General features: G+C 45.3%; 2 protein-coding genes across 2 annotated transcripts; both read right to left on the bottom strand.

Moving 5' to 3' along the window:
• Window positions 1-15,568: 15,568 nt before the first annotated feature.
• LOC125545066 (cytochrome P450 98A1) lies at window positions 15,569-17,569 on the bottom strand. The gene is made up of 2 exons (XM_048708925.2): window positions 16,565-17,569; window positions 15,569-16,392 (listed from the first exon to the last, which is right to left on the bottom strand). The coding sequence occupies exons 1-2, from the start codon at window positions 17,444-17,446 to the stop codon at window positions 15,745-15,747; spliced, it is 1,530 nt and encodes a 509-aa protein (XP_048564882.1). The 5' UTR covers window positions 17,447-17,569; the 3' UTR covers window positions 15,569-15,744.
• Window positions 17,570-18,460: 891 nt separating this feature from the next.
• LOC125545063 (uncharacterized) lies at window positions 18,461-25,527 on the bottom strand. The gene is given in 5 exon segments (XM_087547714.1): window positions 18,461-18,861; window positions 20,692-20,787; window positions 21,183-22,439; window positions 23,961-24,010; window positions 24,012-25,527. Coding segments are annotated over 2 exon segments (1,452 nt in total). The 5' UTR covers window positions 25,440-25,527; the 3' UTR covers window positions 18,461-18,861; window positions 20,692-20,787; window positions 21,183-22,439; window positions 23,961-23,986.
• Between the last annotated feature and the right edge of the window lie 327 nt (window positions 25,528-25,854).

Raw genomic sequence — 25,854 nt, 5'->3', positions numbered from 1 at the left:
AGCCGGGAGGTTGTTTGACATAAACTTCCTCCTCTATTTCACCATTTAGAAAAGCACTTTTAATGTCCATTTGGTACAAGGTGATATTATGGTGATTAGCATAGGCAAGTAAGATGCGAATGGACTCAAGTCTAGCAACGGGAGCATATGTCTCACCATAGTCCATACCTTCGACTTGTGTGTACCCTTGGGCGACGAGACGTGCTTTGTTGCGAACCACTTGCCCATCTTCATCTTGCTTGTTGTGAAACACCCATTTGGTACCAATGATGTTGTGGTTGTTGTCGGGCTTCTCAACCAATGTCCAAACTTGGTTTCTCTCAAAATTGTGTAGCTCTTCATGCATAGCGTTTATCCAATCCGGATCTTCCAATGCTTCTTCAACCTTCATAGGTTCAATGCTAGAGATGAATGAATAGTTTTCACAAAAGTTAGCTAAAGGAGTTTTTGAGCGAGTGATTCTCCCGGTTTGTATATCATTGAGGATTTTCTCGACGGGATGATCTTTGGCAATTCTTGCTCGAACTCGTGAGAGCTTTTGCTTGGGTCTTCGTTGAACATCTTCTTCATCTTGTTCTTCTTCTTGGCCTTCTTCATTGTTGACGTCGTCGTTCTCTTGTCGTGGTGGAAAAAGAGGTTGTTGATGTTCGTCTTGATGCATTTCCTTGTCTTCTTCATCTTGGTGTGTCCCACTTGTGGATGCTTCCGTGTCGATTCTTGGTTCACCTTGTCGTGAAGTAGAAGCTTCCACTTGGACGGATGAAGTACTCTCCTTCACCTTCGTTGGACGAATTTTGCCAATGGACAAAGTCTTGGATTGCTTCTGAAGGGTCTTTGTCTCCTACATCAATTGGCAATTGCTCTACTTGCGAGCCATTAGATTCATCAAACTTCACATCTACCGTCTCTTCAGCCTTTCGGGTGAAATTGTTGTAGACACGGTAAGTGTGAGAGTTTGAGCCATAACCAAGTAGAAAACCTTCATGAGATTTAGGAGCAAACTTTGAACGATGATGCTTATCAAGAATGTAGCACTTTGAGCCGAATACTTGAAAGTATCCAACTTGGGGTTTGTTACCGGTGAGAAGCTCGTATGTCGTCTTGCCGAGTAGCTTGTGAAGATATAAGCGATTTGTTGTGTGACAAGCTGTCTCAACCGCTTCTGCCCAAAAGTGCTTCAGCGTCTTGTATTCATCAAGCATCGTTCTTGCCATTTCGATGAGCGTCCGGTTCTTCCTCTCAACAACTCCATTTTGTTGAGGTGTGTACGTAGCCGAGAACTCGTGTGAAATCCCTTCTTCGTCAAGAAAGGTGTCCACATTTGCGTTCTTGAACTCCGTTCCGTTGTCACTCCGAACCTTCTTGATCTTCACGTCAAACTGATTTTGGGCCTTCCTAGCGAAGTTTCTGAAGATCTTCTGGACCTGTGACTTGTCATTAAGAAAGAACACCCACGTAAATCTTGAAAAATCATCAACTATAACTAGACCAAAAGAATTTCCACCGAGACTCTTGTAGGTGTTGGGACCAAAAAGATTCATATGAAGTAGCTCGAGTGGCCTTCTTGTGGTCATGATGTTCTTCACGGGATGCCTTCCTCCAACCTGTTTACCTGCTTGACAAGCACTGCAAAGTCTATCCTTACCAAATATGACATCGTTAACTCCAAGGATATGATTTCCTTTAATAAGCTTGTCAAGGTTTCTCATGCCAACGTGACCTAGTCGTCTATGCCACAACCAACCTTTTGAGGATTTAGCAATGAAGCAAGTTTTAGGTTGTGCCTTTTTAGAGAAATCGACAATGTAAAGATCACCTCTACGCATACCGATAAAGACCATTTTATGATTGTCTCGACGAAATACTTGGCAATCTACCTCAGTAAATAGGACATTCAAACCGAAATCAGCAAGTCTAGATACTGAAAGTAAGTTGTAGCCGAGAGATTATACGAGCATGACATTTTGAATGGAACTATCATGTGAGATGGCCACCTTACCAAGGCCAACCACTTTACCCTTTGAATTATCACCAAAGGTGACATATTTTCGAGGGCCGTCATTTTCAGCAAGCTCACGAAACATCTCTTCATCTCCGGTCATATGATCAGTACATCCACTATCAAGAACCCATTCCTTTCCTCCTGATTCATATCCCCGAAGATTTGCCATAAGACCAAAATGTCTCATTGCATCATCAAGATTGAAGTCACTATCATCATCATCATAGTATCCATGTTCATCATGATCTTGTGACTCATCATTTCCTAGAGAGGGTAATTCATTAGATAAATGATCATCAAAGTGGTCACTTTTATGAATTCTTATAGCTTCGAATATGATATCACTAATCATTCCAACATCTCCTTTAGCATGCTTAAGATTGGTAAGTTCAAATAGACAATTACCAAAACTAGGATCACTAGAGTTCATCTTACTCAAGGCAATAGATTTATGGAGAATTTCATCCAAAGTTTTCAAGGAATGATCGGGAAATCGTTCCTCAAGAAATTTCCATATAGTATAGGCACAATTAAGAGTAGGCAAACTAGCAATCAAATTTTTGGGCAATCCTCTAATGATGAGCTCAATAGTTCTAAGATTGCGAATCATGCCAATATCTTCATCTAGGGTAGGATGCAAAGGATCAATATGAGGTGCACAAGGGCTAGCAATATACTTGTTCAAATGATATTGATTGAAAATTACAAGCATCTCATTTTTCCACTCATGAAAATACTCTCCATCAAGAATAGGCACTCTATGTCTAAGACTCCCTAAGGTAGACACATCCATCTTCCTCCAATGGTGATTAAACCAAGGCAATGGAGACCAAAGCTCTAATACCACTTGTAGGATCTAGAAGTAGATGTGTCTAGAGGGGGGGTGATTAGACACTTAGTGCTAAAGTTGCAATTTTTAGGCCTTTTTGGTTTGAGTGGGGTTTTAGGCACAATTTCAACATACACAATACATATCAAGCAAGCATGCAAAGAGTATATGAGCAGCGGAATGTAAAGCATGCAACTTGCAAGAATGTAAGGGGAAGGGTTTGGAGAATTCAAACGTAATTGGAGACACGGATGTTTTTCCCATGGTTCAGATAGGTGGTGCTATCCTACATCCACGTTGATGGAGACTTCAACCCACGAAGGGTAACGGTTGCGCGAGTCCACGGAGGGCTCCACCCACGAAGGGTAATGGTTGCGCGAGTCCACGGAGGGCTCCACCCACGAAGGGTCCACGAAGAAGCAACCACCCACGAAGGGTCCATGAAGAAGCAACCTTGTCTATCCCACCATGGCCATCGCCCACGTGGACTTGCCTCACTAGCGGTAGATCTTCACGAAGTAGGCGATCTCCTTGCCCTTACAAACTCCTTGGTTCAACTCCACAATCTTGTCGGAGGCTCCCAAGTAACACCTAGCCAATCTAGGAGACACCACTCTCCAAGAAGTAACAAATGGTGTGTAGGTAATGAACTCCTTGCTCTTGTGCTTCAAATGATAGTCTCCCCAACACTCAACTCTCTCTCATAGGATTTGGATCTGGTGGAAAGAAGGTTTGAGTGGAAAGCAACTTGGGGAAAGCTAGAGATCAAGATTCATATGGTAGGAATGGAATATCTTGGCCTCAACACATGAGTAGGTAGTTCTCTCTCAGAAATAGGATGCTGGAAGTGTAGGCTTAGTCTGATGGCTCTCTCTTCGAATGAAGAGGAGGTGGAGGGGTATATATAGCCTCCACACAAAATCCAACCGTTAAAAACGATTTACCAATCTCGGTGGGACCGAATCAACAAACTCGGTCAGACCGAAATAGGAAACCTAGTGACCGTTAGAGATTTTCGGTGGGACCAACTGGATCAACTCGGTGGGACCGATGTGCTAGGGTTAGGGTAAATCCAAAACTCGGTTTGACCGATTACTCAAACTCAGTGGGACCGATTTGGGTAATAAGTGAAACAGAGAGTTGGCCAAGCAAACTCGGTGGGGCCGATTGCATATCTCGGTGGGACCGAAAATATTGCAATAGGTAACAGAGAGTTTGCAAGCCCATCTCGGTGAGACCGAGATCCCATCGGTGAGACCGAACTGATTAGGGTTTCTGGCAGTGGCTATGACAGGTGAAACTCGATGGCGCCGGATAGGAATAATCGGTAGGTCCGAGTTTGGCTTTAGGTTTAGGTCATATGTGGAAGTGGGAAAGTAGTTGAGGATTTTGGAGCATATCATTAAGCACATGAAGCAAGAGGCTCATTAAGCAACACCTCATCCCTCCTTGATAGTATTGGCTTTTCCTATGGACTCAATGTGATCTTGGATCACTAAAATGTAAAATGAAAAGTCTTGAGCTTTAAGCTTTAGCCAATCCTTTGTCCTTAGCATCTTGAAGGAGTTCCCACAACCTTTAGTCCATGCCACTCCATTGTTGAACTTATCTGAAACATGCTAGATAGAAATGTTAGTCCAACAAGAGATATGTTGTCATCAATTATCAAAACCACCTAGGGAGCACTTGTGCTTTCACACCAGAAAGGGCGGCAATATTCAAGCATTTGATCTCTTCGTGATGCTCCACTTGAACTTGCACACCGCAACCTAACCCCACAAAGAACTCTCACGAAGACCATGGGTTAGTACACAAAGCGTAATTGACAATGCTTACTATACCAAGGGATCACTCGATCCCTCTCGATACATCTTCTACGCTTTGTGGGTTGATCCCTCTCGGTACATCTTCTACGCTTTGTGGGTTGATCAACTTGATTCACTCTTTGACTCTTTGATACAAGAGAAGTGTCACCAATCTCTTGCAAAAAGATGTTCCTCTTGTTTTCGATGATGATTGTGTAGAAGCATTTGAAATACTTAAGAAAGCCTTGATTTCTGCACCTATTGTTCAGCCACCTGATTGGAATTTACCCTTTGAAATTATGTGTGGTGCTAGTGATTATGTTGTTGGTGTTGTTCTAGGACAAAGAGTTGATAAGAAATTAAATGTTATCCATTATGCTAGTAAAACTCTAGACAGTGCCCAGAGAAACTATGCTACTACTGAAAATGAATTTTTAGCAGTTGTTTTTGCTTGTGATAAGTTCAGATCTTATATTGTTGATTCCAAAGTAACTATTCACACTGATCATCCTGCTATTAAATATATTATGGAAAAGAAAGGTGTTAAACCTAGACTTATTAGATGGGTTCTCTTGTTACAAGAATTTGATTTGCATATTATTGATAGAAAGGGAGTTGAGAACCCCGTTGCTGACAACTTGTCTAGGTTAGAAAATGTTCTGGATGACCCACTGCCTATTGATGATAGCTTTCTTGATGAACAATTAGATGTCATAAATGCTTCTCGTAATACTCCATGGTATGCTGATTATGCTAATTACATTGTTGCTAAATTTATACCACCTAGTTTCACATACCAGCAAAAGAAACAGTTTTTCTATGATTTAAGGGAAAATTTTGTTTTTGCCACTCTAGATTTTGCCAATTTTTCTTATGCCACTCTAGATTTTGACATTTCACTTTTGCCACTCTTAGGTTTTGACAATTATCACAATTGCCATTCTGTGGCAAAAGTGAAATGATTTTATTTCATTTTTGCCACTCCTAGCTTTTGAAAATTATCACAATTACCACTCTGAAAATTTTGCTTTTGCCACCGGAATGGCAATTGTGATAATTGTCAAAAACTAAGAGTGGCAAAAGTGAAATGTCAAAATCTAGAGTGGCATAAGAAAAATTGGCAAAATCTAGAGTGGCAAAAACAAAATTTGATTTTTAAGACATTACTTTTGGGATGACCCATGCCTTTATAAAGGAATAGATGGTGTTATTAGACTTTGAAAGAACATGCGGTGCCCCCATGTTTGGTTTTGGTAATTGATGACAATCTCTATGGACTAATGGTTGCCTTGAGTTATATTTGAAGGTTTTGTCCATAGGCTTTTCTTGGAGTACATGTGTTGGTTTCAAGGAGAGTTTGTGTCGACCAAGGTGCTATTCAAGGAATTACCTAAAGATTGGTCTTGTGAGAGGTTGATCAAGACTAAGTCAAAGAGTGAATCAAGTTGATCAACCCACAAAGCGTAGAAGATGTACCGAGAGGGATCAAGTGATCCCATGGTATGGTAAGCATTGTCAATTACGCTTTGTGTACTAACCCATGGTCTTCGTGTGGGTTCTCTGTGGGGTTAGGTTGTGGTGTGCAAGTTCAAGTGGAGCATCATGAAGAGATCAAATGCTTGAAGCTTGTCGTCCTTTGTGGTGACAATGGACTTGTGAAGATGTGTGGAAGAGTGCCTCACCCATAGTGGAGTATGGGGGAGCAATCAACTAGTCTTCATCAAGTCAACACAATCAAGAAAGGTTGCGGTGTGCAAGTTCAAGTGGAGCATCACGAAGAGAACAAATGCTTGAAGCTTGCCGTCCTTTCTGGTGACAATGGACTTGTGAAGATGTGCGGAAGAGTGGCTCACCCATAGTGGAGTATGGGGGAGCAATCAACTAGTCTTCATCGAGTCAACCCAATCAAGAAAGGTGGTCAACTTAAGGGAGTCAAGATCGTCATCATCTAGCTCAAGTGGACCATGTGCAAGGCAAAGGTTTGCCCTTGGTAGGTTTTCTATTTTACCAGTCTCATGATGGTAGTTGGGAGACCGGGTTATAGGATCGATTGCCGTACTATCAAGGGGGGCTCTCGATGAGTAGCTTAATCGTATCGTTGTAGAGAGCTCAAACCATTGCATCCTTGCATCATCTTTATTGGTTCTTATTTGGTTCTTCTCTTTTTGAGTTTTGGAGCTTATGGTCATCTTGGTGACAAGCTTGAGTTCATCGAAAACGGAGTTCACATGCATCTTCTATGATGTTTTCAATGTTGGAGGTTTTGCCGGTTCTTCTCGGTTGGAGGTTCACTCCTCTATTTGTTGGCATACCTTCCCTACCTCTTCTTACTATAACCAGTCGCTATTTTGATGCTACTCATCGTCTTGTATCCAACAAGCTTGAGTTTGCTCAATTCGGATCTCGTTTGCAGAAGTTATGGTAGTTCTTGTTTTCTTGAGAGTGGCTTTTGTCTGGTCCCAGCGGTAGTACCGCGAGCCCAAGCGGTAGTACCGCTTGGAGCTCTCAGCCGTAGTAACTATGTGTATCCTACAGCTCTCAGCCGTAGTACCGTCGTCTTGTATCTAACAAGCTTGAGTTTGCTCAATTCGGAGCTCATGTGCAGAAGTTATGGCAGTTCTGGTTTTCCATGGAGTTTACTTGCTTTCGTGGAAGTGGCTTAAGGATGGCGCCAGCGGTAGTACCGCTGGGCCGGAGCGGCAGCACCGCTTATCGCCACAAGCGGTAGTACCGTTGTCCCACAGCGGTAGTACCGCCCATGGCCATAAGCGGTAGTACGGCTCCGGTTCCGTGCTGGTACCGCCTCGACTCGAGACGTGGTTTTCTCGTGTCGGGTTCAGCGGCAGTAGGAGCGGTAGTACCGCTCATGTGCAGCAGTACCGCGGCTACCACCACCCCTAGTGCCGCTCAATGGCCCTCCTCTCTGTTCCTTCTCCCTGTGCTCGTGGTATGCATTGTGCGCGGTCCCAGCGGTAGTACCGCCGGGCCGGAGCGGCAGTACCGCTTATCGCCACAAGCGGTAGTACCGCTGTCCCAAGCGGCAGTACCGCTGCAGCCAACGGTAGTACCGCTGGCTCCAGCAGTAGTGCCGCTCATACAGCTCTGCCACGCACTCTGTTTCGCTCCACTCTCCGTGTTCTACCTCCCAGGCGGTAGTACCGCTCCCCTGAGCGGTAGTACAGCTCGTGCGCGAACTAAGCACATAACGGTTGGATTCGGGTGCTCCTATAAAAGGGGGTCTTCTTCCCCATTCAACCTTATCCTTTGAGCTCGTGTTCTTCCCCCATTGTTGACCTTCTTCGAGCTTGCTAACTCTCAATCCCTCCATGGATTCTTGCTAGTTTTTGAGGGAAAAGAGAGAGGAGATATAGATCCACATTTCCACCAATCACTTTCTCCTCTATGTGAGGGGAACCCCTTGGATCTAGATCTTGGAGTTCTTTGTGTTCTCTTTCTTGTTCTTCCTCTCATTTTCCTCCCTAGCATTAGTTGCTTTGGTGGGATTTGAGAGAGAAGGACTTGGGCACTCCGTGTGCCCTTGCCATTGCATTTGGTGCATCCGTTTGAGTTCTCCACGGTGGTACGTGGAAGTTACAAGTTGAGAAGCTTATTACTCTTGGGTGCTTGGTACCCTTGAGCTTGTTCCTCTTGGGTGCTTGGGCGCCCTAGACGGTTGGTGGTGTTCGGAGCTCAATCATTGTGGTGTAAAGCTCCGAGCAAGCGTCGGGGTCTCCAATTAGGTTGTGGAAATCGCCCTGAGCAATTTGACGGGTACCGGTGACCGCCCCCAAGGGTTGCCAAAGTGTACGGATTCAGTGACCGCCCCCAAGGGTTGCCATTTGTACGGGTTCGGTGATCGCCCTCAAGGGTCCCTTAGTGGAATCACGGCATCTTGCATTGTGCGAGGGCGTGAGGAGATTACGGTGGCCCTAGTGGCTTCTTGGGGAGCATTGTGCCTCCACACCGCTCCAAACGGAGATTAGCATCTGCAAGGGTGTGAACTTCGGGATACATCGTCGTCTCCGCGTGCCTCGGTTATCTCTTACCCGAGCCCTTTACTTATGCACTTTACTTTGTGATAGCCATATTGTTCTTTGTCATATATCTTGCTATCACATAGTTGCTTATCTTGCTTAGCATAAGTTGTTGGTGCACATAGGTGAGCCTAGTTGTTTTAGGTTTTATGCTTGGCAAATTAACCGCTAGGTTTATTCCGCATTTGTTCAAGCCTAAACCGTAATTATTTTAAAGCGCCTATTCACCCCCCCCTCTAGGCGACATCCACGATCTTTCAGACGTTGTGTACCTGAGCATGAACAGGAACAGATCCTACGCAAGTGCCAATCCGAGTCCTATGGAGGACACCATGCTGGAGATAGAACTTCACACAAGGTATTGCAATCGGGTTTTATTGGCCTACTCTCTTCAAGGATGCTCGTAAGTTTGTCTTGTATGGTGATGAATGACAAAGAGTTGGTAATATTAGTAGACGTCAGGAAATGCCTATGAATTATTCACTTGTTATTGAACCATTTGATGTTTGGGGCTTTGATTATCTGGGACCTTTTCCTTCCTCTAATGGGTATACACATATTTTAGTTGTTGTTGATTACGTTACTAAGTGGGTAGAAGCTATTCCAACTAGTAGTGTTGATCATAACACTTCTATTAAAATGCTTAAAGAAGTTTTTTTTGAGATTTGGAGTCCCTGGATATTTAATGACTGATGGTGGTTCACATTTTATTCATGGTGCTTTCCGTAAAATGCTTGCTAAGTATGATGTTAACCATACAATTGCATCTCCATATCGTCCTTAGTCTAGTGGTCAAGTAGAATTGAGCAATAGAGAGATTAATTGATTTTGCAAAAGACTGTTAATAGATCTAGAAAGAATTGGTCTAAGAAACTTGATGATGCATTATGGGCTTATAGAACTGCTTATAAGAACCCTATGGGTATGTCTATGTATAAAATGGTTTATGGAAAAGCATGTCACTTACCTCTCGAACTAGAACATAAAGCTTATTGGGCAATCAAAGAGCTCAACTATGATTTCAAATCAAACTTGCCGGTGAGAAGAGGTTATTCGACATTAGCTCACTTGATGAATGGAGAACCCAAGCCTATGAGAATTCCAAGTTGTTTAAAGAAAAGGTTAAAAGATGGCATGACAAGAGAATACAAAATCGTGAGTTTAATGTAGGTGATCATGTTTTGCTATAAAACTATCGTTTAAGATTTTTTGCGGGAAAGCTTCTCTCTAAATGGGAAGGTCCTTACATTATCGAGGAGGTCTGTCGTTCCGGTGCCATCAAAATCAACAACGCCAAAGGCACAAATCCTAAGGTGGTAAACAGTCAAAGAATCAAACATTATATCTCAGGTACTCCCATAAATGTTGAGACCAACATAATTAACACTGTAACACCGGAGGAGTACATAAGGGACACTTTCCAGAACTTTTTAGACTCCGAAAAGGAATAGGTATGTGGTACGGTAACTAAACCGACTCCAAAACTGTTCTAATGGCAATTTTTTTCCCCGTTTTGGAATATTTAAAAAATTAGGAAAATTAAAAGTAGTGCGAAAGACGCACGAGGAGACCACAAGGGTGGAGGGCGCGCCCTACCCCCCTGGGCGTGCCCCCTTGCCTTGTGGCCACCTCGTGTGCCCTCCGGACTCCATTTTCTTGCACGATACTTATTTTGGTTGGTAAAAATTCATTATATAATATCCCGAAGGTTTTGACCATCGTACCACGGCAAAATCCCCTGTTTTCGTTTTGAGTTGTTTTCTGCTAGAGTTTTTCAAGGCCAGGCATCATGTCTTCCCCCTCCTCCGGCAATGGGGATGACGATGCTTGGCTGATGAAGATAGAGATGAAGAGAGAACTTGGGGAACCAACGAGGATGATAAGATCAAGAAGGCCGTGGGAGATCAAGTTTCGGCGGCAGAAAAGAAGACATCCTTCAGCCATACTACAACCATCTTACCCCTACTGAAATTGAAGCTTTCAAGATCATTGAAATAGTTCCTTTGCAAAATAAATATCCCACTCGTGAAAACATTCTGTTGCAAGAGCATATCACCACCCTCCAGAGCATCATTCGTAGACTGGAGTATCTCCTACGCTCGAAGTGTGGCACTACTACATCAACAACTCCATCATCACCACCTCCGAAGAAAGAGACATAAATACATGGGTATGGGCACTCCCCTTGGCAACTGCCAAGCTTGGGGAGGTGACCTGGTATCGTATCACCATCACACCTTTACCTTTATCGTTTTCCTTAGTTTGATCCTTTTGGTTATATCTTGATCTAGTAGAATAAAGTTTTTAGTATGATCTAGCTTTGAGTTTTGCTTTATGTTCTATCTATGTAATCGAGTCCTGAAGTCATATAATAAAGAGTAGTTTTGAGTTGAGGGCTTTGCTTTCTTGCTATGGTCTTGAGGGAATAAAAGAAAGAATAAAAAGATAATATATTGATCTTATGGAGAGTAATGACTTCACATATAAAGAGTATGATGAATAAAATTTGTTGGGAGTTGACAAACATATTTTTGGCCATTGTTGCAATTAATAGGAAGTAATAAAGAAAGAGGGGCTTCACATATAAATATACTATCTTGGACATTTTTTGTAATTGTGAGCACTCAATAAAATATGACATGCTAAAAGGTTGATGTTGGATAAGGAAGACAACATAATGGGTTATGTTTTCTTATATCCGAATAGAAGTTATATTGTCATGGATCCTCCAACATGTTGAGATTTCTTTTCCCTCTCATGCTAGCCAAATTCTTTGCACCAAGTAGAGATACTACTTGTGCTTTCAAACATCCCTTAAACCAGTTTTGCCATGAGAGTCCACCATACCTACCTATGGATTGAGTAAGATCCTTCAAGTAAGTTGTCATCGGTGCAAGCAATAAAAATTGCTCTCTAAATATGTATGATCCATTAGTGTGAAGAAAATAAGCTTTATACGAACTTGTGATATGGAAGAAATAAAAGCAACGAACTGCATAATAAAGTTCTTTATCACAAGCGGCAATATAAAGTGACGTTCTTTTGCATTAAGATTTTGTGCATCCAACCATAAAAGCGCATGACAACCTCTGCTTCCCTCTGCGAAGGGCCTATCTTTTATTTTTATCTTCTACCCTTATACAAGAGTCATGGTGATCTTCACCTTTCCTTTTTACACTTTTTCTTTTGGCAAGCACTATCTGTTGGAGAGATCCGGATATATATATCCACTTGGATGTAGGTTATCATCAACTATTATTGTTGACATTACCCTTGAGGTAAAGGGTTGGTAGGCGAAACTATAAGCCCCTATCTTTTTCTGTGTCCGATTGAAACTTTGTACACATAAGTATCGCGTGAGTGTTAGCAATTGTGAAAGATTAAATGATAGTTGAGTATGTGGACTTGCTGAAAAGCTCTTATATTGACTCTTTCTGATGTTATGATAAATTGCAATTGCTTCAATGACTGAGATCATAGTTTGTTAGTTTTCAATAAAGTTTCTAATTCACACTTTACCTTGTGAACAAATTGTTACTTTAGCATAAGAAATTACATGGAAATATTGTTGCTATTCTAAAGATGATCATGATGCCCTCATGTTCGTATTTTATTTTATCGACACCTCTATCTCTAAACATGTGGACATATTTTTCGATATCGGCTTTCGCTTGAGGACAAGCTAGGTCTAAGCTTGGGGGAGTTGATATGTCCATTTTGCATCATGCTTTTATGTTGATATTTATTGCATTATGGGCTATTATTACACATTATATCACAATACTTATGCCTTTTCTCTCTTATTTTATAAGGTTTACATGAAGAGGGAGAATGCCGGCAACTGCAATTCTGGACTGGAAAGGGAGCAAATATTAAAGACCTATTCTGCACAACTCCAAAAGTCCCGAAACTTCACGGAGAATTGTTTTGGAATATATAAAAAATATTGGGCGAAGAAAGCACCAAAGGGGGCCAGCTGCCATCCACAAGGGTGGAGGGCGCGCCCCCTGCCTTGTGGGCCACCTGGCAGGCCCCAGATGCCCATCTCCTACTATATGGTGTGTTTTGACCTAGAAAAAAACAGAAGGAAGCTTTCGGGACGAAGCGCCACCGTCTCAAGGCGGAACCTGGGCAAAACCAATATAGGGCTCCGGCGGAGCTGTTCTGCCGGGGAAACTTCCCTCCGGGAGGGGAAAATCTAAGCCATCGTCATCACCAACGATCCTCTCATCAAGAGGGGAGCAGTCTCCATCAACATCTTCACCAGCACCATATCCTCTCAAACCCTAGTTCATCTCTTGTATCTGATCTTTGTCTCAAAACCTTAGATTGGCACCTGTGGGTTGCTAGTAGTGTTGATTACTCCTTGTAGTTGATGCTAGTTGGTTTATTCGGTGGAAGATCATATGTTCAGATCCTTAATGATAATTAATACTCCTCTGATTATGAACATGAATATGCTTTGAGAGTATTTATGTTTGTTCCTGAGGACATGGGAAAAGTCTTGTTATAAGTAGTCATGTGAATTTGGTATTCGTTCGATATTTTGATGAGATGTATGTTGCCTTTCCTCTAGTGGTGTTATGTGAACGTCGACTACGTGACACTTCACCATGATTTGGGCATAGGGGAAGGCATTGGGAAGTAATAAGTAGATGATGGGTTGCTAGAGTGACAGAAACTTAAATCCTAGTTTATGCGTTGCTTCGTAAGGGGCTGATTTGGATCCATATGTTTCATGCTATGGTTAGGTTTACCTTAATTCTTCTTTCGTAGTTGTGGATGCTTGCGAGAGGGGTTAATCATAAGTGGGAGGCTTGTCCAAGGAAGGACAGCACCCAAGCACCGGTCCACCGACATATCAAATTATCAAAGTAGCGAACATGAACCATATGAGCATGATGAAAACTAACTTGACAACAATTCCCATGTGTCCACGGGAGCGCTTTGCTTTATATAGAGTTCGTCCAGGCTTGTCCTTTGCTACAAAAAGGATTGGGCCACCTTGCTACACCTTAGTTACTCTTGTTACTTGTTACCCGTTACGAATTATCTTATCACACAACTATCTATTACCGATAATTTCAGTGCTTGCAGAGAATACCTTGTTGAAAACCGCTTGTCATTTCCTTCTGCTCCTCGTTGGGTTCGACACTCTTACTTATCGAAAGGACTACGATAGATCTCCTATACTTGTGGGCCATCACTCCTCCCAGGTACACCAGTAAACTCCACCCTTCCAATCAGTACTAATGATCTTGCAACTCCTGTCAAGATCCTTTGAACCAGATGGCAAAAGAGGCGTGGCTCGGTGGTTGAATAGGTCCTGGTCCGCTAGTCTAGTCCGACAAACCTAGGCGATAATTGGGAAGACAGGGCGGCCTTGGAGGATCGCTTTCCTCACTCGACGGCTTGGGGGCAAGCCGTGTCTCAAGGAGAGGGGGATGTTAGCAGCCCAGGCAGGCTGGCTCCACCAGGCAGTGACTCCATCGCTGCCTCACAACACCAACAAGACAGGAGGCCCAACCCGCGCAACGTTGGGCCGGAATGGGCCAACTGAGGCCCGGGCTCACCTACAAAACCTACCACAGACAAAGGACTCACCATCCAGAGGATCACGGCAGAACTGGCGGCGGCAACCCTAGTTATCTAGTTCATCTAGTTTCCCCTACTGCAAGAACTCCAATTCATGTAACTGAGATTTGTATAAGCTACTACTTCAGTGAGCTATATTAGATCGATCCACATATCCCGCTCCTCACAGGCTACAGAATGAACTAACGGGACATGTTGCGCGCATGTAAACCAAGAACCCACCAGCATTTGGTGGGATACTCGTGGTCACAAATAAAGCTCTAGTTCCCGAACATCCATGGTACTTGTATCTAGTGGCATTTCTATATCATCAATCAATCAAGTGGCAAATATCTGAATTGTGCTTATCGTCTTCACACTGGAATTAAACAGTCTTATGTAAATATTCTCTGAGATTTTAACGCTCAAATACCCATAAACTGTTTTGTTGAAACAAATTCTCATATCCTAGGCTCTGCATCTAGTGTCCTTGACGATTGTTAGACTTAGGGTTCATTTAGGGAAATGGCTCAACCATCTAGGAGTGGCGTTGCACATGTATTTATAAGGTGTTACATGTACAAATATAGGGTATATGCCAGAACCTACAAACTAGTATAGATACTAGGTCTAACACGCTCCCTCAATCTCAACCGTGTCCCGCAGGTTGATATTGTGCCGGCAAATCTCAAACAAAGGTAATGGGCAATGGCTTTATGAAGATGTTTGCAAGTTGATCTTTAGAAGAGATGAACTTGATCTGAACTAGCTTCTGCGAAAATTCGCAGGGACACGCACCTGCGCAAACTTCTGTTGTCGTCCATCTGCGCCATGATCTGTGCACATGTTTGGACAGAAAATGATTGAAAAATAGATGAAAATTCTTTAACTGTCTGAATACGGGACAATGTACATGTATATTTTATATGAATACGTCCGCAGATCCTTGTTATATGTCTGCCTACCTATGTGTATCCTACAGCTCCCATTCTGTTGCACACACTGTTCCATGACTTCCCTTCACTGTTCATCTTCTTCTTCTTCTTTCTCTTATGTTCCACGACTTCCCTGACAGAATTTGAATCGATGTTTGAGTGCTCTAGAAGCTGAGTTTATTGCAGCTAGGGAAGGTATGGATCTATCCCTGAATTGGTGCGATGGCCCTATTCACCTTGAAGTGGATTGTTTGGAGATGGTGAATGCGTGGAAGAAGAAGAAGAGGCAAGACCTTTCTGGAGACATGGCAATCGTAGTGTTGTTTGGCTATATGCTCTGGTCCTGAGGACGTTGAGAACTTGTGTCTCCCTGATTGTAATCCTGGTGATTGAGTAATACAAGTTCTATCGCAAAAAAGAAATCATATTGTACCACGAGTATATTCATGGATTAACGACAAAATAAATGCATAGGTACTGATAGTAGCTACGAAGAACTCGAAAAAAGACACGTCAACACTTAATTTGAAGCATGAACTCTGAACCACCAGGAGTCCCAGGTCGCTCACATCTCGGCGGCCACCCGCTTGTAGAGCTCCTCCTTTTCGAGGCGCGGCGTGGCGACGACCTGCAGCGGCGTGCGCATGAAGGTGATGAGCCCGGGGGACTCCATCATGTCGATGTCCTCCGGCCGGTTCCCGTCCGGCAGCGCCCAGGTGAAGTGGTGCAGGAGGTGGCCGATCATGGACGCCACGAGGTTGATCCCGAGCTGCGCGCCGGGGCACACCCGGCGGCCGGCGCCGAACGGCAGCACGCGGTAGTCGCACCCCTTGATGTCGATGTTGTCGTGGAGGAAGCGCTCGGGCCGGAACTCGAGCGGGCTGTCCCACGCCTCGGGGTCGCGCGCGATCGCCCACACGTTCACCGTGACGCTGGCTCCCTTGGGGATGTCGTAGCCGGCGACCTTCACGGCGGCGCTGGCCCTGTGCGGCAGCATCAGCGGCGTCGGCGGGTGCAGCCGGAGCGACTCCTTGACGATGGCCTGCAGGTAGGGCAGGTTGGGGAAGTCCGTCTCCGACAGCACCCGGTCGCGGCCGACCACCCGGTCCAGCTCCTCCTGCACCTTGTGCTGCACCGTCGGGTTCCTCACCAGCTCCGCTACCGCCCACTCCACGGTTATCACCGTCGTGTCCGTGCCGGCGGTGATCATGTCCTGCTCGATCGCGTGCACACACATATGAATGATCGAATCAAATCAAATCGCGACACTAATACGGAATAGAAAAGGTTTGCTTTGGTGTAGTGGTTATCACGTCGGTCTAGTGATTACTACTAATATGGAATGGATGGCGGCATTAATTCAATTCAATTGATTGATTACCCACCCAGAGGAGGCCAATGACGGTGTCGTCGCTGAGGTCGTACTTGTCCCGGAGCGTGAAGAGCGCGTCGACGAAATGCTGCTTGCTGGCGCCGCTCCGCTCGAGGGCGCTGGCGTGCTCCTCCATGATCTTGACGGTGAGCCGATCGCGCCGGTCGCCGTGGGCTTGATAGGCCACCTCGTCGACGGGCGTGAGCCACCGGAGCCACCGGATGTGCTCGGCGATGGACAGCGACGCGCCGATCTTGATGCCGTTGTTGACGATCTCCTTGAACTCGCGCCCTTGCTCGTCCAGCTCGCCGGCCGCGGTCAGGAACCGCTTCCCGAAGGCGAGCCGCGTGATGTTGTTGAAGCCGACCATAGCGAGGAACTCCCGCACCGCCACGGGCCTGCCTCCCTTGCCGGCCGCGTGCACGGACTCGACCATGGCGGTGACCTCGTCCTCGCGGACGGGGCGGAGCGCCTCGAGGCGGCGGGGCGTGAAGAGCTCGAGGTTACAGAGCTTGCGCACCTTGATGTAGTGCGGGCCGTAGTCGGCCCAGATGAGGTCCATGCCGCCGCGGCTGAAGCGCTCGGAGGAGCGGTTCCGGGAGCGGTCGGCCAGGTGCTGGTCGTGGGTCCTGAGCACCTCCTGCGCCAGCTCCGGCGTGGACACCACCACCATCGGCGTCGAGCCGAACCAGACCGTCATGATGGGCCCGTACCGCGCCGCCCACTCGGCGAAGCACCGGCAGCGCACGGGCTGGATTTGGAAGAGGTTGCCCAGCACCGGCCACGGGCGCGGCCCCGGTGGCAGCCTGACGAAGCGGAGCCGGCTGAGGAGGAGCGCCGTGACGGGGATGGCCATGAGGGCCAGCGCCACCGGGAGCAAGGCGGCCGTGTCCATGCCTGACTCTTGGGCTCTTCTCGCCCGGAGTGGGAGTGGTGGTAGGTACGGGAGCTCCGGTGGACTGTGAACTTTCCTGGTTCAGCTTGGTCAGCATGCCTGTGTATTTATGTGTATATGGACACACTCCTGCCTGGCTACCTACCACCGCGCGCCTAGTATACTTCACAACCATTCCATTTCCTGGTTCATCCGTGCTTGAGCTCATGGTAGGCCCTATGAATCGACGGCGACGCTGGTTTTAATGTCTGACGAGCGTGGTCCTTCATAAGTCGTACTGTTACTCACGTGTACGCAGGAGACCCGGATGGAAGTATCCTGGTAGCGAATCGTCCACGTTGTCGTCTCCACGATGATCATCTCAGGTCTGTTGTTTGCATCGAGAGGGGTACAAAATCGGTTAATGCGTCGTCTTCTCAGGATGCAGACTACTCTGTTCTGTTCCTATGGAGTCGATCGCGCATGGTGGCCGTCGGATCTATGAATGGCATCTCCATCTGCACTGCACGGCCGGGGGTGATCCTCCTCCTTTTTCTAAAAAAAAATCTGCATCTGCACTTGCGTTGTGCAATATCTGAAGTGGAGAATTACTACAGAAAGGAGGTTACGGGCTGATGTTGGCCCAATTAAAATCAGGAAGTGGGATCAGTTAAAATCACGAGGAGGAGAATCTACGGTGGAGAGAAGGACAAATCCGTCCGTAGAACCAGCCTGTAGTAGTTTTCCGTAAGTGTACGATTTTTGTTAGTGCAGCGTCTGACCTGTGACGCAGTCACATATTTTACGAGATTCAGGCGCGGAATCAGTTTTTTCACTGTTTGCGTTGCACGGCACCCCGCCAGAAAAAATAACTGTTTTCATGGACCATGTTAACATATTTCCTTTTTTTTTCTCAAATACGCATAAGCATAGACATACAGTTACTACGTTATTGGAGTTCACATCCATTACAAGTACGGGAACAACTAAATGTCGTGTGCTCTTGTTCATGGTCATTTTGCAGCCCAAGGCAGCTAATCAAAAAGTGCCTAAAATCTTAAACTGTTGACAGGTTGCAGGATGCTAAATCTTTTTTTGTTCGAAAAGGGTCCCAAAAATCCTTTTTCTTTCGCAAAAAAATAATAATGAAAAGGGGTCCCCAAAATCCCAGCAGATAGACTAAAACTACTACCGTACCACCTAGATCGAACAGCTAATGAGAATAAGCTCTCAGACAGAGCCCAAGTCCGTCGCGCCCAGGGACGATCTTGCTCCCCCTTGCCAGGCGATCCTCAGGAGCTCTCCTCTTCTTTTGTACAGCAGTTGCAAGCAATGCTTCATCATCAGTAGTTGTCCCTCCGAGCACAGAATCAGCCATTGATGAAGTAGCTGCTTATCTTTCCCAGAACAATCCGGGTGTCTTTCCAAGATACTCCCTGAAAACATACATCATTACGTGTTGTCCATAAACTCCACAAAGTAGCAACAGCAACAATGCTAGAAATCCTTTTTTTATTATTAGTCCCACAAACAGGCAAGATCAGAAACTCAATTGGGAGCACTAAGATCAAAAACCTCAGAAACACTCTGCAAAGTGTGTTCTGCCACAATGCACCCACACAGTAAATGGTTGACAGATTCTGGTTCACTACAAAATAAGCAAGAAAGATCTTCAACTACTTGCCTTTTACTCAAATTATCACGAGTCAGAATCTTATTATGAATAACCAGCCAAACAAATACTACAAGGTATCTATTTGGAACTTTAATTTTCCCGAACTTATCCCACACAGGAGTGTCACCCCCTCCCCAATTGATCTGGGCATAAAAAGATTTAGTAGTATAAGAGGCAGAGCTATCCAGCCTCCATACAGGAATATCCGCAGTATTAGAGAGACGCCTGCAACAAATGTACCAGCAAGTCCCATTGCTCCAAAAAGATTCATCAACACATCTATGAAAGGTTAGTTTCAGGGAGACCCCATCCCACACCTGCTCAACAGTTGCATTCTGTTCTTGAAATAAGTCACAGATATCCCAGAATTGGGTTTTTAAGGAGACATCCCCAACCCAAACATCATGCCAGAAAAATACCTGATTACCATTACCAACAATCCATTTATAGAAAGGCCTCACCCCAGCTAAAGCCCAAGTCAACCCTTTCCAAAATGGGGAACCCACCTTTGATAATTATAGTCCACTAAGGACACCCAATTCGTTCTAGCCCAAGAGGCTAGCAAGGACATACTAACTTCTCTCAAGTTAGGAACTCCCAGGCCACCATATTGTTTCCTCTGGGACACAAGTCCCCAATTGGCCAAGTGATATTTATGAATGTCCCCCATATTCCCCCACAAAAAGTGAGCCATCTGGGAGGTAATAGCTTTGATTGCCCACTTAGGAAATTTAATAATGGTCATAAGATATGTAGGGATGCTGACAATGCAAGTACGAATAAGCACCAACTTAGCTTCATAGCCACGCAGCCTCCCATTCCATCCACAAATTCTTTTGATAATTTTATTAATAATAGGCTGGATATCTTCTCTTCTAAGCTTAGCAAAATGTAAGGGAACCCCCAAATATTTCAAAGGGAAATCCCCTTTCTTGCAGCAAAAAATCTGGGCCAAACTCTTAGCAATCTCTTCCTCCACATTAACAGTTAGCAAATCACATTTGTTGAAGTTAAATCTTCATACCAGACAAACCCTCAAAACAAGAGAGAAGACACTTAACATTTCTAGCATTATTTAAACTAGGCTCCAAAAACAGCAAGGTATCGTCAGCATATTGCAGACTGATAATCCCCCCAGAAATCACATGGGGGAAAACCCCAGAAATATTCTTTTTAAGAGCAGCTTTTTGCAGAATCTTAGAGAACACATCAGGCACCAAGTTAAATAATACTCCATTCCAAAATATAGTGCGCCCGCGCTTTCCGAGGTCCAACTTTGACCATAAATTTAATCAACGAGACCAACTGCGACGGGAGAAAAAATTATATAATTGAAAACTTCTTTCGAATACGAATTCACTGATATAATTTCTGCTCCCGCCGCAGTCGGTCTTGATAGTTAAATTTACGGTCAAAGTTGAAGCACGGGGATAGAGGAAGCACTACATTGTAGAATGGAGGGAGTATGGGCGAAAGAGGGTCCCCCTGCTTGAGCCCTTTACCACTAACAAACAAAGGACCATTATGATCATTAAGTCTAACAGAAAAGGAAGGCCTAGCCTTAGCACATCTCTCACTATTTTTCCACTACCTTGACAGCCTAGCCTTGGCACATGGTTTGCTCTCGAGTTCATGTGCAGTATGAAGTCCCAATGTTGAAATCCTTACAAGCTAGCAGTGTGTGTACCTGACCAGAAATTGAGAGAAGATACACAAGTATTGATCAAATTTACCCATTTACAATCAAAGCAAATGCAGTTCTCTCATACAACTTGCTCGATGGCTGCTATCTCCTGAGCCAAGTGTACAACAGGCTGCACTCACCACAAGACCAACCATAACTTGATGGTCACAAGGCATGCATAGCAAGTAGAATTAACTTAACAAGGTTATTAGTATGTTTCTTCTGTGTTACTTAAGAGTCTAAAGCTTGAGCATGCACATTTGATCCACACAGGAAAAGGATGCAAGTTTAGGTTAGGTTACATTTGTTTACAGCTTAAAAAAAATGCAAGGTTCTGTTGCTTTCTGACCGGAGAAAATTAGGCCATAGATAAATCTTGGAGGTGTGCAGTTTATTACCTTGACAACATAGCACACAGACACATGCCACTTCAACATCTCACGCAATCAGCGTGATTACCTGACAAAACGACAAAGCTCAGAGTAAATTTCAGGACAACAATGATCCTGATAAATTAAATAAAATTTGTGCATGGAGAGTGAAAAGAACAATATAAATAAGACAATTGCTCATAACTCAAATATAAAACCTAGATGGATAGATTGTGTCCAGAATACATACCCTCTTGTTAAAAAAATATTTTATACACTTGAAATAAAATCTAGTGTACGAGCCTGCACCAAATCAATAAATATGCAATACGAGTAACCTAAAAAATAAGATAGATACAAGCACTTGTTCTGAACTAATGAAACTGAATCAACTATGCAACCAGTATCCTGTAAAATAGAATACGAGCTCAAATATTTCAGACCAACTTTCTCATAGGAAAACATTTTAACCAAACATATTTAGGGTCAGGCATCCATACATTAATAAACATAACAAAAAAACATTTATGTAGGTGCAGTCATCTCAACCTTCCACGTTAATTCAGCACGAAAGCATAATCCATTTATCTGCGTTAGATGACAAGAATAAGAAACAAATGGAAAGGAAAGACAATCTGCACGGAGTCTCCGTCAAGAATCTCATTGTCACCCAATAATGCTCTTTCTTTATTTTAGATCAGTTTGTAGTACATTCACTCCCCACAGCATACTTCATTTCCAAATTGGAGGAAACAGTACATTGTTCTTGGGCTCCCGAATCTTAAGAAAATCTAGCAAGATATCTACCCATCCAATAGAATTTTCCAAGGAAAATATGCATTCATATGCAAATTCATTATCATGGCAGGAATCACCTAAGCAAAAAAGCATAAACGAGGCTAAATTATTTTCGACGCTGAAAGCATATACCAACTGAGATAGTCTGCAGCTCCTCAATCAATCAATTCTGCTTTTGAAATCAAATGTGTGCCATATATCTGAAGGGACAAGTACATATTACTCAATAGAAGATCTCTCCGATTTTCTAACTGACTTAGCTAGTCAGTTAAAGCTAAGACTCCGTGCCACTATTACACGCAGGCAGCAAGGGAACACAAGCAAAGGAAGCCAACAAAATAACACCATACCAGAAATATTGTACAAGGACAGGCGCAGAGGATGAACCACCATATCTGAAGATAATCAAATAGAGACAAAGGCGACAGCGTTGGAGAAACCAACAACCACTGGTCAGTGCTAGCACACGCGCGAACCCAAATCAACCTGAGGAAGACACACATCAGTACATTTGTGCACAAGCAGGCTACAAAACGAGGCGAGGTGAAATCAAACAGAAGCTAGTCACGATCCTCCATGGGAAGTGGGAATGAGGAAGTGGCTTTCTGCTGCTCGTTGACGAGCAGCGGAGGGCCACGACGCCCCTCGCCGACAACAACCACCCATGTCTCAAGAAGCAAATCCTCCTATTTTCATACAACCACTACTGATATCTGGTCAATCATTATCATCACATAAAAGGGGGGGGGGGGGGGGGGGGGCGGGGGGGGCGGGGGGGAGCTACTCAGCTCGGGTTGGACAAGCAGCACCACACCTTGCTGCATTGATGAGGGGCCGTAGGGGAGTAGCAGCGCCATGCCTTGCAAGGAGCAGCAGGTGTCCGCCTAGTCGCCAAGAGGAGAATGCCGAGGGAGAAGCGGATTAAGAGGACAATTTCTCCGGTGGCCGGTGCCAGAGGAGCCTAGATGAGGTGCTGGCAGCAGCCGCCACTTTGGGGAGTAAGGGAGGAAGATGCGTGTGAGAACAAGAAAAGGATACTCTCTCGGTTGACCAACAGCAAATGGGCATACGACACGTAGGCCAACATGATAGACAACGAGCGCTTACTTTTTTCCCAACGCGTTTCTTTCTCTCTTTTTTCTCTTTTTTCTGCGGGGGACACGTGGCGTAGCTATTTGCTCGCCCAACAAGTCGCTCTTAATGGGTGTAATGCTTCTTTCATCCATGAAGAGGGGTCCAGTACCAGCGGCGCTGTGATCCGCGATGCTGCCAGTGTGCTAGTGGTGGCCAAGAATTTCTTCATCGGTCCTGCGGTGGACGCTCACAATGCTGAGGCTTTGGCGTTGAAACGAGGCCTTGTGCTTGCTCGGGGCCTCAGGATTCACCACCTTATTCCCAATCGGATTGCAACTGGTGGAATGTATGAACAATGGATATGGTTCTCCATCAATTGCGGCACTCATTTATCGATGACTGTTTTGATGTTTGTAGGGAGTTCGGGAGGGTCTCTTTTGTAAATTGTGCACGAAGCTAACTGCGTGCCTCATGAACTTAATTAGCTGGGATAATCTAGTTTGATGCAACGAGGAATATAAGCACAAGCAAGGCATTGAAGATAAGAATAAAGGCTTCCTGTGGATCTCTTCTAAAATGGATAGAAAGATTTTCAGTAAGTATTACCGGACAGGGCAAGCTTAACCAATAAAAAGGGCAGCCCTGTGCATGTAGCTCCCGCTTGCGCAGGGTCCGGGGAAGGGTCCGACCACTTTGGGTCTATTGTATGCAGCCTTTCCCTACATTTCTGTAAGAGGCTGTTTCCAGGACATGAACCCGTGACCTCATGGTCACAAGGCAGCATCTTTACCACTGCGCCAAGGCTCCCCTTCGGCAAGCTTAACCAATACCATATTAAATTAGTTTAACCACTACTTTAACTAGCATTGTTTTTGTTCCATCATGCCAACAGAAGAAATAGAGTAAAACAGGTCATGGTGAAATTAGGCTTACATCAGTAGAAGACTGACCTATGAATTTTACTTTTCAGTCTTATCTTCCACTTTCACACTCCTTTTCTCCTGATATTGATTCTTCCTCATCAGTTCCAGCACTAGGTGGCATCCTCAAACCCTTCCGATGGTGGTACTTCTGCCAGTCGAGCTCAACAAGCTTGGTGGCCTCCACCAACCTCGATGCATCTACCAATGCATTCACTACATCCTGCAGCACACCCCACTTGACTCCAAAGAACCTTTTACTGCCAAAGATTTCATAACAGTACCTCAGTGCACAATCCAGCTCTCCAGCCTGCAGAAGGTGTGGCATGAGAGTCTCATATGTCACCTTATTTGGGGCACACTGATTCTTCATCAAATTATGATACACCTTCTTGGCCTCCTGGAACCTCCCTGCTTGGCAATATCCTCGAATCAACTCATTGTAGGATACTATATTGGATTTTGGCCCGTCCTTCTCCAACCTCTCAAGCACAGCAGCTGCATCATCAATCCTACCTTGTGCAACCAAACCCCGCAGCTTTGCATTGTAGCACTTTGCGTCTGGCTCCAAATGACTCTCCTTAATCATTTCCCATACTGCCTCGGCTTCATCATTACGGCCACTGTTGTGAAACCCATCCAAGAGCGAGTTGAAAGTAATAATGTCAGGTGAAACACTGTGCTTCTTCATGAGATGAACAGCATCAAGAGCGGCTGAGAGGTCGGACTTGTGGCACAATGTGCGGATGAGTGCGTTGTAAGAGTATACGTCGGGAACAATGGAGGGGTGGACGGCTGGGATCTCCTGGAATGCAGCAGTGAGCGCGTCAAGATCTCCGGCTTTGGCGTAAGCGGCAAGGACGGCGTTGAATGTCATGGTGGACTTATGCCGCGCAGGAAGTTGATGGAAGGTTGCGGCCGCTTGGATTGGCATGGAGGCGCGGCCGTAGAGGCGGATGACGCGCGCGGCGAATTCCGCGGTTGAGGTCTCGAGGAAGGGCTTCTGCGCGTCGATGATGGCCTGGATGCCGTCTGGGCGGCCGAAGGAAGTGAGGCGGCTCACCGCTACATCGTACAGGTGGTGCTGGTCGCGGAAGCGCGGCGATGCGGAGGAAGCTTGGACGAACATGGAGACCAGCTTGTCAGGGTCCCGCTGCCTGATGAGGGCCTTGCGGATACGGCGAAGGGGCTTCCGGAGGATCTGGTCCGCGTCGGGCTCGGCTTTGGGTGGTTTTTCGGTTGGCGGGGAGGGGGAGAAGATGCTGAAGAGGCCGTTTGCCCGGCTGGAGGCGGTGGCGACGGTGGCGGCGGGGGAGGCCATGGGAAGGGGGCCGAATGGGGGCGAGAGGAGTGGAGCGGAATGGGCGACGGAGGGCGTGGCCGCGCCCTTGATCTTGCGATTGCGTTTGGGTTGTTTTACTCTTGGCGAGGGAGAGGAGAAGATGCGGGAGAGGCTGTTTGCCCGGGCGGCGGCGGCGGCGGGGGAGGCCATGGGAAGGCGGCGGATGGTAGGGTATGGCCGAATGGGGCGAGAGGAGTTTTTTTTTCCCTCTTTTTTTTAGACAAGTATGGGGCGAGAGGAGTGGAATGGGCGAAGGAGGGCTTTGCCAGCTCATCGATGATACTCCGCTTCTTAATTACGCCGTCAAAATGTCAGCCCGTTCACTGTCTCCAGGCTCTCAGCCCAGTCCGGTCCAACCCAACCACAAATAAAGCCTCGGACGCAAGACCGACCCGAGCCGGCAAATTTACACGCAAGTTCATCGATTTTGGAAATAAGTTCACAAAAATATGTTCATCGATTTAAAAAAAAGTTCATTGATTTTTTTTAAAAAAAATCACAAATTTGAATCCTAACGTCAATGCCCCTAAGGACCCGCTCCCTAAAGCATCATATACCAAATCTC

Source organism: Triticum urartu, chromosome 3A (assembly GCF_056163025.1).
Source record: "Triticum urartu cultivar PI428250 chromosome 3A, HENAU_Tu73, whole genome shotgun sequence".
NCBI lineage: Eukaryota > Viridiplantae > Streptophyta > Magnoliopsida > Poales > Poaceae > Triticum > Triticum urartu.
Note: the sequence above shows the minus strand (reverse complement) of the source record. Positions and strands in the feature narration are given on the sequence as shown.

Bases quoted from the DNA above. Each gene is read 5' to 3' on its own strand.
- LOC125545066 (XM_048708925.2), bottom strand. From the start codon at position 17,446: ATGGACACGGCCGCCTTGCTCCCGGTGGCGCTGGCCCTCATGGCCATC. The intron at 16,393-16,564 runs GTGGGTAATCAA...GCGATCGAGCAG, and splicing joins CCGTCATTGGCCTCCTCTGG to GACATGATCACCGCCGGCAC.